Source organism: Danio aesculapii, chromosome 14, assembly GCF_903798145.1.
Source record: "Danio aesculapii chromosome 14, fDanAes4.1, whole genome shotgun sequence".
Taxonomy (NCBI): Eukaryota; Metazoa; Chordata; class Actinopteri; order Cypriniformes; family Danionidae; genus Danio; species Danio aesculapii.
The window spans coordinates 2,691,715-2,706,714 of NC_079448.1; the positions used below are offsets into that span (position 1 = coordinate 2,691,715).

General features: G+C 38.8%; 1 protein-coding gene across 1 annotated transcript in view; it reads left to right on the forward strand.

Annotated features, from left to right (window-relative positions):
• Nucleotides 1-15,000, forward strand: part of trpc7b (transient receptor potential cation channel, subfamily C, member 7b) — a 198,875-nt gene that overhangs the window by 181,806 nt on the left and 2,069 nt on the right. Inside the window, exons 8-9 of the mRNA XM_056472900.1 lie at nt 9,173-9,368; nt 11,804-12,025. Coding sequence (XP_056328875.1) covers nt 9,173-9,368; nt 11,804-12,025 — 418 coding nt within the window. The remainder of the gene's footprint in view (nt 1-9,172; nt 9,369-11,803; nt 12,026-15,000) is intronic.

Sequence of the window (15,000 nt, forward strand, 5' to 3'; positions counted from 1 at the left end):
GGACTAAGCTGAAGGAAAACGAATAGTTTGAACAAGCAGCAAGAGTAATAGTCTGAGTGTTGACGGTGTAGATAGTTGCTCTGAATGTTTCCTTCCATTGAGAGTTTTACTGACGATAGAGAAAGCAGTTCACTCAAAATCTAGAAGCATTGAGAGTTATTATCTTGCTGCTGTTTTGCAGATGTTTTAGCTTCACAGTCGTTCACTGAGGTCAGTCTTTCTCTGGATTCAGCACAATGAATCATGGGAAATGAACAGCAGACAGGACGAGTGCAGGGTTCAGCGATGTGAAGCGCTCACAGGTTTGCTAACAAGCTTTAAAGGTTAGAGCGCCGATACGTGTGTGTGTGTCTGCGGCTCTGTGTCTTGTGTGTGTATGTGTGATACAGGTGGATGTGATAATGATCTCTCTTGGGGGGTGTGTGTGTGTGTGTGTGTGTGTGTGTGTGTGGGTGTGGTGTTGTGGGCAGTATTGAAGAAGTGCTGGTGAAAGCTGATACTTGAAAGACAGCAGCATTGATCACACACACACACACACACACACACACACACACACACACACACACACATATTCATTTATTCATTCATTTATTTTCCTTGAGCTTAGTCCCTTAATTATCAGGGGTTGCCACAGCGGAATGAACCGACAACTATTCCGACATATGTTTTACACTGCGACTGCCCATCCAGCCACAACCCAGTAACTGGGAAGCAACTGGGAAACATTTGTACACTCTCACATTCACACACACACACACACACACACACACACACACACACACACACACACACACACACTATGGTCAATTAACTTCATCCAATTCCCTTATTGAAACCGGAGCACCCGGAGGAAACCCACGCCAGCACGGGGAGAACATGCAAACTCCACACAGAAATGCCGACTGACCCAGCTGGAACTCGAACCAGCGACCTTCTAGCTGTGAGGCGACAGCGCTAACCACTGAGCCATTATGTCGCCCCCCATCATTCATTTATTTTATTTTCGGCTTAGTCCTTTTATTAATCTGCCACAGCAGAATGAACCACCAACTTATCCAGCAGATGTTTAACGCAGCGGACGCCCTTCCAGCTGCAACCCAGCACTGGGAAACATCCATTCACACTCATTCACATACACTACGGAAAATTTAGCTTACCCAATTCCCCTATAGCGCATGTGTTTGGACTGTGGAGGAAACCGGAGCACCCGGAGGAAACCCACGCCAACACGAGGAGAACATGCAAACTCCACACAGAAATGCCAAATGACCCAGCTGGCACTCGATCCAGCGACCTTTTTGCTGTGAGGTGATTATGCTACCCACTGTGCCACCGTGACGCCCTACCCAGATATGATGCTAGAGCATTTCTATAAAGCACCACTGCAGGGTTTTCATTTTTTACTCTTCAGAGATAAAAACAAGAGCAAACAGCTGGCAGGAAGGGACAGAATGAGTGAAAATGTCCTCCAACCGGGAGAGGAAAGGCAAAACTCTCCCGCTGGCAGAAGCTGAAGCACACATCGATCAGCAAACACGCTCGCGGTGTGTGAGAGAGAGGTTAATCTGAGCGCAGGATTCCTCTTTTAAAGCTTGCGTGAGAGTGTGTGCGTGTGTGTGAGTGTGTGTGTGTGTGTGTGAGTGCGTGCGTGTGTGTGTGTGTGTGTGTGTGTGTGTTGCTATTCACATATAAAAACGTTTAAGGAACTCTTGAGAAATGTCACCCCTGGGGTTGACTGTCACTCAGGGATTTCTCAGAGCTATTTGAGAATGCATAAACGCAGACGCAAACACACTCGGGTATGTATGAATACACTCACCGGCCACTTTATGACCTGTTCAAGCACAGCTTAAGGCAAAAATGTCACATGAAAGCATCTGAACAGGTAGACCTGATCAAGAAGATCTGCTGAAGTTCAGACCGAGCATCAGAATGGGGTGGAAGGGGGATTTAGGTGACTTGTTTGTAGGCTGGTCAGAGTATTTCAGGAACTGTGGATCTACTTTTCAGGGAATGTTTACAGAGAGTGGTCCAAAAAAGAGAGAAAGTATACAGTGAGTTCACTGCAAAAATCTGCTTCTCTTGCTTATTTGTTATGTGTCTAGTACAGAATTCTTAAATTAAGTAGCGTTTCTAGACAAGCAAAGCATTTTTTGTCTTGTTTCTAGTCCAGAAATCTAAAAATTCTTCAATCAAGAAACATTTTCTAGATAAGCAAAATATATTGTCTTGTTTTCAGAAATAATAGCTCAAAAAGAGTTTGTCCTTAAAACTAGCTGAATAATCTGCTAATGGGGTAAGTAAAATAACCGGTCACACTTTACAATAAGGTTCATTAGTTAATGTTAATTACAATGAACAATAAACAATGAACAATACATTTACTATGATAGACGTGTTCGTTGTTCCAACCCAGGCTCATTCTGAAAACGTAGTCCTGTGGACGTTTCTGGAGACTGCGAAATACGTAACCGGGGGTACGTACGGCTGCATTTAATTTTTTTAAGCGAATGCTGCGGGTGGTGTGACGCCATTCCTTTCGGCGCTTGCCGGCCGGCCGCTCGCCTCCATGTGGAGGGCTTTCCCAGAGCAACCAGTTTTGTCCGGTTAGCTCTTCGTGTACGTTGGCAGACTCGAGGCGCAGAGAGGGGCTGACCATGACGACGACCGGGTTCAAGTCCGGGGAAGAGCGGTTCCAGAAATCAGGTAAGAAAACAAAAACAAAGTGAACCAGTTCGTCACAGGGTGAGAATGTAGTCAAAATCTGAAAACGTGGTAAAAGTCAGACCAGGGCTTTTCTTTTTCTGAACGGCTTTTGTGAATCGTCGTTGGTTTGGTTTAGGGAAGGAGGAGGGTGGGTCAGCCGATTGGCCGGTCGCACGGTCAATCATTCTGTCATCCAGGCAGGCAGGCAGAAGGTCGTTCGACAGCGGCCTCTAGCGGGTTTTGCGAGAATGGCGCGGGTGCAAACGGCGCTCTTGAGAGACGTTCGAGACGTGTAAAAGCGCACACAGCGGCCTCTCGCGGATTCGCGAAAACAAAAACTGCAAAAATATGTACCTCCCGGGACGTATTTCGCGGTCTCCAGAAACGTCCACAGGACTACGTTCTCAGAATGAGCCTGGGTTGATGTTAACTCATGGTGCATTAACTAATGTTAACAAGCATGGACATGGATGTTAATAATGCATTAGTAAATGTTCAATTATGATTAATAAATGAAGTACAAGTGTTGTTCATGATTAGTTCATGTTAGTAAATGCATCAACTAATGAAACTTATTGTAAAGTGTTACTTAGCAGAATAATCGACCTTCTGACTCTTTTCCTAAGTCAAGTTTGAAGTCAGGTGGTGTATAAAGCCCCTTCAGGATGGAGATTTCTTTGTGCACAGATGTGAATTTACTTAAATCATTGATGAGAGGAATTAAAGCAGTTCTAACCCAGCAGGTGGACGTAATAAAGTGGTCAGCGAGTGTGTATGATGCAATAATCAGGTGTAGTAGTGGATTATTGCAGTGTATGAATAATGCATGAGGTTTTTTTTAATGGCTTATCATAGATCATTTTTGAGACTCCGCCCACCCTCATTTGCATGATGCACAAAAAAAAAAAACGCTGGTCATTTGGTTCAGATGAAGCGTTTTACCAGACCTCACTGATATGTGCAAAAGCATCTGCTGAATGAATTAAATAAAACTGTTAAAGACCTAATGAAGAGCTATTTCGGTAAACACAGGGGAACCAGAGTCAGACGAGGGCTGGATAATATATGGCTGGTATTTTAGGAACGAGAGAAAAACACTGAAAAAAAGGGAGATGATTTTCTTGCCCAGTCTGTGGGCGCAAAGCAACACAAGAGAAATGAACACTAAGCTCTGTGTGTGTGTGTGTGTGTGTGTGTGTGTGTGTGTGTGTGCGTGTGTGTGTGTGTGTGTGTGTGTGTGTTTCTCAAGGAAGGTAAACGACCTATACATGAGTCAGAAAAGAAATCTCTCTTTCTCTCAGCTAACTTCTTTAAACACACTCTCAGTCAAGTAAATCTATGAAACAGAGGAGAGAAGTGCACAAAAGAAACAACATAATGAGACGAGTGCTGAACGCTTGTGTGTGTGTGTGTGTGTGTGTGTGTTTTAGGACGCGTTTACCTGCAGATACGAAATTTTTGACACCCTCATGTAGAGCAGCTTTTCTGTAGGTTTTCCTGAAGTTCATTATGATCGCTCCGTTCCAAAACCCAGCGAGCACGCTTTGCCATCCGCCTCCTACATAGTCAGCTGTCTTCTAAGATGACATCTTGACTGAAATTGAGCGCTGTGAGTGGCAGATTTGGAGAGTTCCTAATATTGATAACATTTCACAAACAGATTATTTTTTTCAGGGCGACACGGTGGCTCAGTGGTTAGCACTGTGGCCTCACAGTAAGAAGGTTGCTGGTTTGAGCCCCGGCTGAGTCAGTTGGCATTTCTGTGCAGAGTTTGCATGTTCTCCCCGTGTTGGCGTGGGTTTCCTCCGGGTGTTTCCCCAACAGTCCAAACACATGCGCTATAGGGGAAATGATGAACTAAATTGCCTGTAGTGTATGTGAGTGTGTGTTAATCAGTGTGTATTGGTGTTTCTCAGTACTGGGTTGCTGAAAGGGCATCCGCACCATAAAACATATCCTGCAATAGTTGGGGGTTCATTCCACTGTGGCGACCCCTGATAAATAAGGGACTAAGCTGAAGGAAAATAAAAGTTTTTTTAATGTATATTTATTCACTGAGTTTTTACATTTACAGTTTTAAGCAGTACATGACCCCTTCCCTACCACAACCATGGCATTGACAGACAAAATAAAAGGGTATCAAAATAAAAGTTATTGACAATATGGTTTTATTTGATTTAAAAACCACTTTCCCCACTCGAAATGCTCAGTTTTTGTCTAGCGATGAGTTCCGCACAGTCTCAAACTTCTCATTATAACAGAAATAAACACAAGATTTGTTGTGCATTGTAGTGTTATTTTGCTGAGCTGCATATGAATTTATTAATTAGTTTTAGCAGTCATATTTGGTCAACTTTGCTCTGTTTTTGGTTAGTTGAGTTTTAATGTGGGCATTTCTCGTTTTAGTCAATGAACATTTGTTATTCTGCATAATGGTTAAACCAGTAATAATAAATATTTCGCTCAAAACTGAAATAACTCTATCAAACCTCTTCAGCTGCTTCAGAATGCAGCAGCACGAGTGGTCTTTGATGAACCCAAAAGAGCACATGTCACTCCGCTACTCACCCGTTTGCACTGGCTGCCAGTTGCTGCTCGCATCAAGTTCAAAGCTCTGATGTTTGCTTACAAATCGACCTCTGGCTTTGCTCCTTCGTATCTGCTCTCACTTCTGCAGATATATGTGCCCTCCAGAAACTTGCGTTCTGTGAATGAACGTCGCCTCGTTGTTTCATCCCGAAGAGGGAAGAAATCACTTTCCCGAACTCTCACATTCAATCTGCCCAGTTGGTGGAATGAACTCCCTAACTGCATCAGAACAGCAGAGTCACTTGCTGCCTTCAAGAAACGACTAAAAACTCAACTATTTAGTCTCCATCTATCTATCTATCTATCTATCTATCTATCTATCTATCTATCTATCTATCTATCTATCTATCTATCTATCTATCTATCTATCTATCTATCTATCTATATATATATATATATATATATATATATATATATATATATATAATATATAGCTAATGAATCAAAGAAACACTGACTTTCGTCATTTCTTTGCCTACTTTTATTTAAAATTTGGGTCGAGTGTAATAGTACACCACCTTTTTTTAGGACTACACCACTGCCGCCAACTATTCCAACATATGTTTTACGCAGCGGATGCCCTTCCAACCACAACCCAGTTCTAGGTGAATTGGGTGAACTAAAATGGCTGTATCGCGCCAACACAATTCATAAATATACAAATCCAATTCACTTGGGGAAATATTTCTGCTTGAGAATTCACAAATTGTGTTTTATATTTATGAATTGTGTCTTGAATTTACGAATTGACTTTTATTTAGTAAATGTCATCATTTTGAGACTGATCTGGCTCTATAAACTCCACATAGAGCTCACTTTAACCATTTTGGGGGTGATTTTTAGCTATAGCCACTATCCCCTAATGTGTTTTGATCCTGTCAGCAAACATCACGCTAAAGAATGACAGAGAATCTGAAGTTTTATCTCTCATCACACAAAGGAATATCTTCTTATATTAAAAAGACGAGCTCGTTTCATCATTTTGACTGGCATCTAATCTGCGGCTAATATTTATTCGAGTCTTTGGGATGGAGAGCGGCTGAGACTTTCTCCACAGAGACGAATAGATGGAAAACCGAGAAGACGAGGAGAAACGAAGTGTCATTTCGAACAATAAAGACAAGGAGATGCAATTTATGAGGGCAAATAGAACGAGAGAGTGAAGGAGATCATAACAGAAGCCGAAGAAGAGCTTACTTGGTGGATTATTTTTTTAAAAACTCTTTCTAATATGATTTACATGTTAATAAAACAGTCGCTCTCGGCTATAATAAACCTACAGTATGAAATCTTCAGATAAATGACTTGAGATGGAGAGAAACTCTAAACCACACCTAGATGTTATTAATAAAACACGAGAGACTGAGGAAATGAAACAAGGAGACACTTCAATTAAAAGGAGCAGTTCTATTTGATATACAGTACAAATATATTTTATTACATGGCACCACGCTGGCTCAGTGGTCAGAGCACGAAGGTCACTGGTTCGAGTCCCGGCTGGGCCAGTTGGCATTTCTGTGTGGAGTTTGCACGGTCTCCCCGTGTTGGCGTGGGTTTCCTTCCTGGTGTCCCCCAATGTCCAAACACACGCGCTATAGGGGCACTGAATAAACTAAATTGGCCGTAGTGTATGTGTGAATGTGAGAGTGTATCAGTGTTTCCCAGTACTTGGATGTGGCTGGAAGGGCATCCGGTGCATAAAACATATGCTTAAGTCAGTGCCTGTAGCCTGCGGGCTGACATATAGCACCAACGTGCTCACGGCGACCCGAGTTTGATTCCCGGCTCGAGGTCATTCGCCGATCCTTCCCCTCTCTCTGCTCCCAATGCTTTCCTATCTGAATCCTCTACTGTCCTGTCATTTTAAAGGTGAAAAACCCCTTTAAAAATAATAATAATAAAAAAAAACACATGCTTAAATAGTTGGCGGTTCATTCCGCTGCGGCGACCCATGATAAATCAGAGACTAAGCTGAAGGAAAATGAATGAATGAATATATTTTATTATGTGTAATTGTCATGAAATTATACACTGTACAATAGAGAAATCTGACAGAAGTTGTTTATATTTCACTTATATATATATATATATATATATATATATATATATATATATATATATATATATATATATATATATATATATACTATAATAGAGAAAATATATAATAGAAATATATTATATTAACTGAATAGAAAAAAATGAACCTATGTTTAAGATTAAAATACAGTTGAAGAAATAATTATCCTTCCTCTGAAATGTGTAATTCTTTCCCAAATATTATATTTCCCAAGTGATGTTTAACAGAGCAAGTCATTTGTTTCCACAGTATTTTCAATTATACTTTTATTCTGGAATAAAAGTCTTATTTCTTTTAGTTTGGTTGAAACATATTTAAAACTTTAAAACACTGCTTTAAAACACAATGTTACTCAATATTATTAGACTTCTTAGGAAATTATATATACATATATTTTTTGAAGGGCTGCAGAACAAACCATTGTTGTCAAATAACAGAAAGAGTGTTGGACACTCATTTTTTTGGACTGTAATTTTAGGTGAGCAATAGGTCATTTAAAATCACTTTGTTAAAATGTCGGGATACATTCGTGATATCAAAAGTTGAGCAGCAATCCATAATGCAGTTTTAATTGAAAGTGTTAATAAGCACCCATTAATCAAAAGTTAGGGACATTTTTCTTATTAAAATACACAGCCACACCACTGTTAATTTACAGGTATTTTTTACAAAAAACGTAATTTTTTTATATTGATTGTTACTTTTATAGTTTATTTTAAAACTACAACAAATCTAAAAACAAGTATTGGCTAGAAATCATTGTTTTTTTTATAATTTTGTGTTTTTTTCTGTAAAAATGATTCATATTTTAAAAACGCATCACAATATTTTTAAAGCTTTTAGCTTTCTTTATAATATGCTGATGTAAAATATGTTTCTTTAACTTATTATTTAATTATACTTAAATATTTTAGATTAAACTTTGTATGTAGTGAAATCATCTCTTTGACATAAAAAAAAAAACATCACCTTAACATTTTACTTGTCTTAAACATTAAACAATGTCTTTTTTAATAGTCATTCATTCATTCATTTTCTTTTCCGCTTAGTCCCTTTATTTATCAGGGCTTGCCACAGCGGAATGAACCGCCAACTCATCCAGCATATGTTTTACACAGTGGATGACCTTCCAGCTGCAACCCATCACTGGGAAACATCCACACACACTCGTTCTCACACATACATCACGGACAATTTAGCTTACCCAATTCCCCTATAGCGATTGTCTTTGGACTTGTGGGGGAAACCGGAGCACTCATGGGCAGGGGCGTAGCGGACATTTTAAAAGTGGGGGGTGCGGCTGTATGAGATCATATAATTCATATACGTTCATATACGAGATACGTTCATGTAATTATTAATTACCTGTTTCTAAATGGTCTGTCTCTAAAAGTGAAGGGGACGGATCCCCCCGTCCCCGCCGGTTGCTATGCCCCTGCCAGGAGGAAACCCACACCAACACCGGGAGAATATGCAAACTCCATACAGAACTGCCAACTAACCCAGCCAAGCTCGAACCAGCGACCTTCTTGCCCTCATATACATTCATATTAAAGTTATTCTGTTTTTAGGATGAAATGAAAAGTGATTTAAGAGAATATATCCACCAGGTATGGACTTTAAGTTTGTAGTATGATACTATGGACTTAACCATATATTATGTTTGATCAAAAAAATTGTAAAGAAGTTGTTCCATGATGTGTTGTGTATGTGATGTATGAACCAGTAACTCTTCTCTTGTTCTCTCTCTCTCTCTCTCTCTTTCTCTCTCTCTCTCTCTCTGTGGGTGTGTTGTAGGGTCGAGGAGAGCTTTAAGACTCTCTTCTGGTCCATCTTTGGCCTGTCTGAGGTGATTTCGGTGGTTCTGAAGTACGATCATAAGTTCATCGAGAACATCGGTTATGTTCTGTACGGCGTTTATAACGTGACCATGGTGGTGGTTCTGCTCAACATGCTCATCGCCATGATCAACAGCTCCTACCAGGAGATAGAGGTATGATGACGTCATCACTGCAGAAGTTCACACTATTTCTGCGCTTCATTTACATAAGTGTTAACACACACTGAGATATCCACATCCAAACACACTCTCATCGAGGAGATTATGGCTTTACAGTTTTATTCGATTTTATTTTGATACTATTTTAACATTTAATGTGAATTTCAGTTTAGTTTTCATCAATCCATCCAGCCATTAATCCATCCATTCATTTATCTATTCCTTAATCCATCCATCAATCCATCCATTTATCCATCCATAAATCTATCCATCCATCCACCCATTCATCCATCCATCCATCTATCCATCCATAAATCTATCCATCCACCCATTCATCCATCTATCCATCCATCTATTATTCTATTCATCCATCCATCCATTAGTCCTTCCATTTACCCATTCATCCATCCATCCATCCACCCATCCACTAATCCACCCGTTCATCCACTGATCCATCCATCCATCCATCCATCCTTTAGTGCTTCCATTTACCCATCCATCCATCCACTAATCTATCTATCTATCTATTCATTAATCCATCTGTCCGTCCATCCATCCATCCATCCATCCATCCAAACATCTATTCATCCATCCACCCATTCATCCATCCATCCATCCATCCATCCATCCATCCTTTAGTGCTTCCATTTACTCATCCATCCATCCATCCACTAATCCACCCATTCATCCACTGATCCATCCATTAGTCCTTCCATTCATCCATCCATCCATCCTTTAGTGCTTCCATTTACCCATCCATCCATCCACTAATCTATCTATCTATCTATTCATTAATCCATCTGTCCGTCCATCCATCCATCCATCCATCCATCCATCCAAACATCTATTCATCCATCCACCCATTCATCCATCCATCCATCCATCCTTTAGTGCTTCCATTTACTCATCCATCCATCCATCCATCCACTAATCCACCCATTCATCCACTGATCCATCCATTAGTCCTTCCATTCATCCATCCATCCATTAATCCATACCATCCATTTATAAATCCATCCACTCAATTATCTATCCCTTAATCCATCCATTCATCCATTAATCCATCCATCCATCCATCCACTAATCCACCCATTCATCCACTGATCCATCCATTAGTCCTTCCATTCATCCATCCATCCATTCATCCATTAATCCATCCATCCACGATCCAGCCATCCATCCATCTACTATCCCTCCAGCCATCCATCCATCCATCCATTCACCCATCCATCCACCCAATCATCCATCCATCCACCCACCCATCCATCCGACAATCCATCTATCCATTAATCTATCCATCCATCTATCCATCCATCCATACATACATCTATCCATCCACCCATTCATCCATCCATCCATTATTCTATCCATCCATCCATCATTAGTCCTTCCATTTACCCAACCATCCATCCATCCATCCATTAATCCACCCATTCATCCACTGATCCATCCATCCATTAGTCCTTCCATTCATCCATCCATTCATTAATCCATACCATTCATCTATTAATCTGTCCATTAATCCATCCATTAACCTATCTATCCATCCATCAGTTAATTCATCCATCAATCAATTCATCCATCTATTAATCCATCCACTCATTTATCTATCCATTAATCCATCCATCAATCCATCCATTAATCCATCCACCTAACATCCATCCATCCAGCCATCCATCCATCCATTAGTCCTTCCATTCATCCATCCATCCACCTATCCATTAATCCATACCATCCATCAATTAATCCATCCACTCAATTATCTATCCCTTAATCCATCCATCAATCCATCCATTAATCCATCCATCCATCCATTAATCCACCCATTCATCCACTGATCCATCCATCCATTAGTCCTTCCATTCATCTATCCATTCATTCATCCATACCATTCATCCATTAATCCATCCATTAACCTATCTATCCATCCATCAGTTAATTCATCCATCAATCAATTCATCCATCTATTAATCCATTCACTCATCTATCTATCCATTAATCCATCCATCAATTCATCCATCAATACATCCATCCATTCATCCATCCATCCATCCATCAATCCATCCATCTATTCATTGGTCCGTCCGTCCTTCCATCCATTAATTCATCCATCCATCCATCCATCCATCCATCCATCCATCCATCCATCCATCCATCCATCCATCAATCCAGTCCAAAACTCAAATAATTGTTTCAACAACACACACTGAATCCTAAACCATACAAACCCAAAGACACACTTCTTCACATTAAAGATAATGTATGGAATTAAACATGCCGAGTTTACATTGTTTCGCTACTGAGGAGAAGTTAGAACACATGTTTTATTTTCAGGTAATGCTTTTAATTAAATAGAGTTTTGAAAAAAAGTGCGTGTGTGTGCATGTGTACGTGTGTGTGTGCGTGCGCGCGCGTGTGTGTGTGTGCAGGAAGATGCTGACGTGGAGTGGAAGTTTGCTCGTGCTAAACTCTGGCTGTCGTATTTCGATGAGGGCCGAACGCTGCCTGCTCCCTTTAATCTGGTTCCCACTCCCAAATCCTTCTACTACCTGATCATCCGCATCAAATCCTGCCTGATACACCTGTGTAAAGGAAAAGCCCACCGGCACGACAGCGAACTGGAGATGGGCATGATCAACTCACGGCAGAAGGTCACACACACATACACACTGTACGACATACACGCTATACATTTACTGTACAATACACTGCACACTATACACACACATACACTGTACACTATACACACACATACACTGTACGACATACACGCTATGCATTTACTGTACAATACACTATACACACACATACACTGTACGACATACACGCTATACATTTACTGTACAATACAATGCACACTATACACACACATACACTGTACACCGCATACAAACACAGACTGTACAATAAACACACTATACACATACTGTACACTACACACTATACATATGCTGTACATTAAACACACAATACACATACTGTACACTACACACTATACACACTGACACTACATACACTAAATGCTGTACTCTACATGCTAAACATTACACACAAACCCACACTGTACACTATACACACTAAACACTGCACGCTACGCGCACAAAACATACACTACACACAAACACAGACTGTACACTACACACTACATGCATTTTTTTTTAAAAATAGGGGGATTTTTTTGTAAAACTACATTACCCATAATGCTGTGCAAAAATTCCCACCAATCAGAGAGCTACAGTGACCAAAACCCATCAACGGATGTCTTTAGCTCCACCCACAGCTCTAAAGCACCCCAAATGACAGTCACACATACAGACACACACATGTAAAACATTAATTATGAACATTGGAGACTTTTAAATGATTCCCTTGACTCTTTTTATTGTGTGTAGTTTAGTAGCCTACAAATATGTTGATACATTCAGTTTAATTACATCCAGGAGTTTTGTATCATCTAATTTCTAAATGCTGAATAATAAGCCTCGAATCACAAATATTCTCCCTCATTTTGCGTCAGATTCTCAAACTAAAGTTACACCCATGAATGTGTGTGTGTGTGTGTGTGTGTGTGTGTGTGGTACAGTATCGCTCTCTGTTAGTTGATGGATACATACAGTACACTAATGAGAAGGAGCTGCAGTTGTTTGTGTGTGCGGATGTGAAAGTGTCGTCTGATTGGCCGACGTCTGGTCTTCAGAATGACTCACAGCTGCAGACGGGCTTTGATTCAGATCTTTTACATGGAAATGATCTCAGCAGCGAGACTCAATCAAGTGTCATTTAAAGAACAAAAGGCTGGAATCTGATGTTCTGCGCATCAGTGTTTCTCCTCTGAGCGTCAGCACAACTGATGCTGAATGCTGAAGAGGATAAAACATGACGCAGGATTCAAGACAAACACGTAGAATATAATATTTCTGAAAGTATTAGATACATACAATAATAAATAAGGGTGGCACGGGGGCTTAGTGTTTAGCACTGTGGCCTCCCGGCAAGAAGGACGCTGGTTCAAGTCCTAGCTGGGTCAGATGGCATTTCTGAGTTTGCATGTTCTCCCCGTGTTGGCGTGGGTTTCCTCCAAGTCCTCCGGTTTCCCCCACAGTCCAAACACATGCACTATAGGTGATGAACTAAATTGGCCGTAGTGTATAAGTGTGTGAATGAGTGTGTTGGGTGTTTCCCAGTACTGGGTTGTGGCTGGAAGGGCTGTGTAAAACATATGCTGGAATAGTTAGCGGTTCATTACGCTGTGGCGACCTCTTAAATAGAGACTTAACTGAAGGAAAATGAATGAATGAATAATAAATAAATACAATAAATAATATACTTTAAATAAAAACTAAACAATAAATAATATTTAGATTATTTTAAAAAATAAATGTATTTTACATTTAACAAAATCTTTTTTAAATATATAATTACATTTATTTAGCGCATAGATTCTTCTACACTACAAGTAATTTTAGAAAAATACTTTATTTGGTATAAAAGACTGCATAATATAGTGTTAGGCATAAATTTTTAAATATTATTATTTTATTTGATCATTTAAAAATGTAATTTATATATATATATATATATATATATATATATATATATATATATATATATATATATATATATATATATATATATATATATATATATAGGGCAACACGGTGGCGCAGTGGGTAGCAAAGTCCAAAGACATGTGGTACAGGTGAATTGGGTAAGCTAAATTGTCCGTAGTGTATGTGTGTGTGAATGAGAGTTGTATGGGTGTTTCCCAGTGGTGGGTTGCAGCTGGAAGGGCATCCGCTGTGTAAAACATATGCTGGAATAATTGGCGGTTCATTCCGCTGTGGCCACCCCTGATTAATAAAGGGACTAAACCGAAAAGAAAATGAATGAATGAATATATATATATATATATATATATATATATATATATATATATATATATATATATATATATATATATATATATATATATATATAATTAGAGAGAGAGAGAGAGATAGATATAGATATTTATAGATATATCTGGTGTTCTATTTAAAATAAATATTTAATTAAATACTTTTTAGCATAGTTTATTTCTGGTAGTATTTTATTTGGAATGTGATATAATTGATATTGTATGAAATACATTTTATATTAAATTATATAATTTTTAATTTTCAAGTTAAACAAGGATGAAGGTGCTTCATTTATATATACAATATGCTACAAGCAAAAAAATAAGAAAAAATGTATATATTACAGAAAATATGAGAGAAAAATACCTTACCTTAAAAAGTAAACCCATAATATATTATCATGTATTGTTATATAAATTATACACATTGTGTGTATATATATATATATATATATATATATATATATATATATATATATATATATATATATATATATATATATATGTATTTGTATACTAGCATGAATTATTAATGAACAATACTTTTTATTTCATATCTATGTAATATTTTATTTGCAGTGTGATATATACACATGTAGTTATTTAATTGACAATGATGAACTGTGCAAAAATGTCAACATTGCTTAAAAATAGCTAATTATGAGTTCTTAAAAATAGCAGTGCATAGCAGATAATAGCAGTGCAAATAATGCATATAATGATAATAGC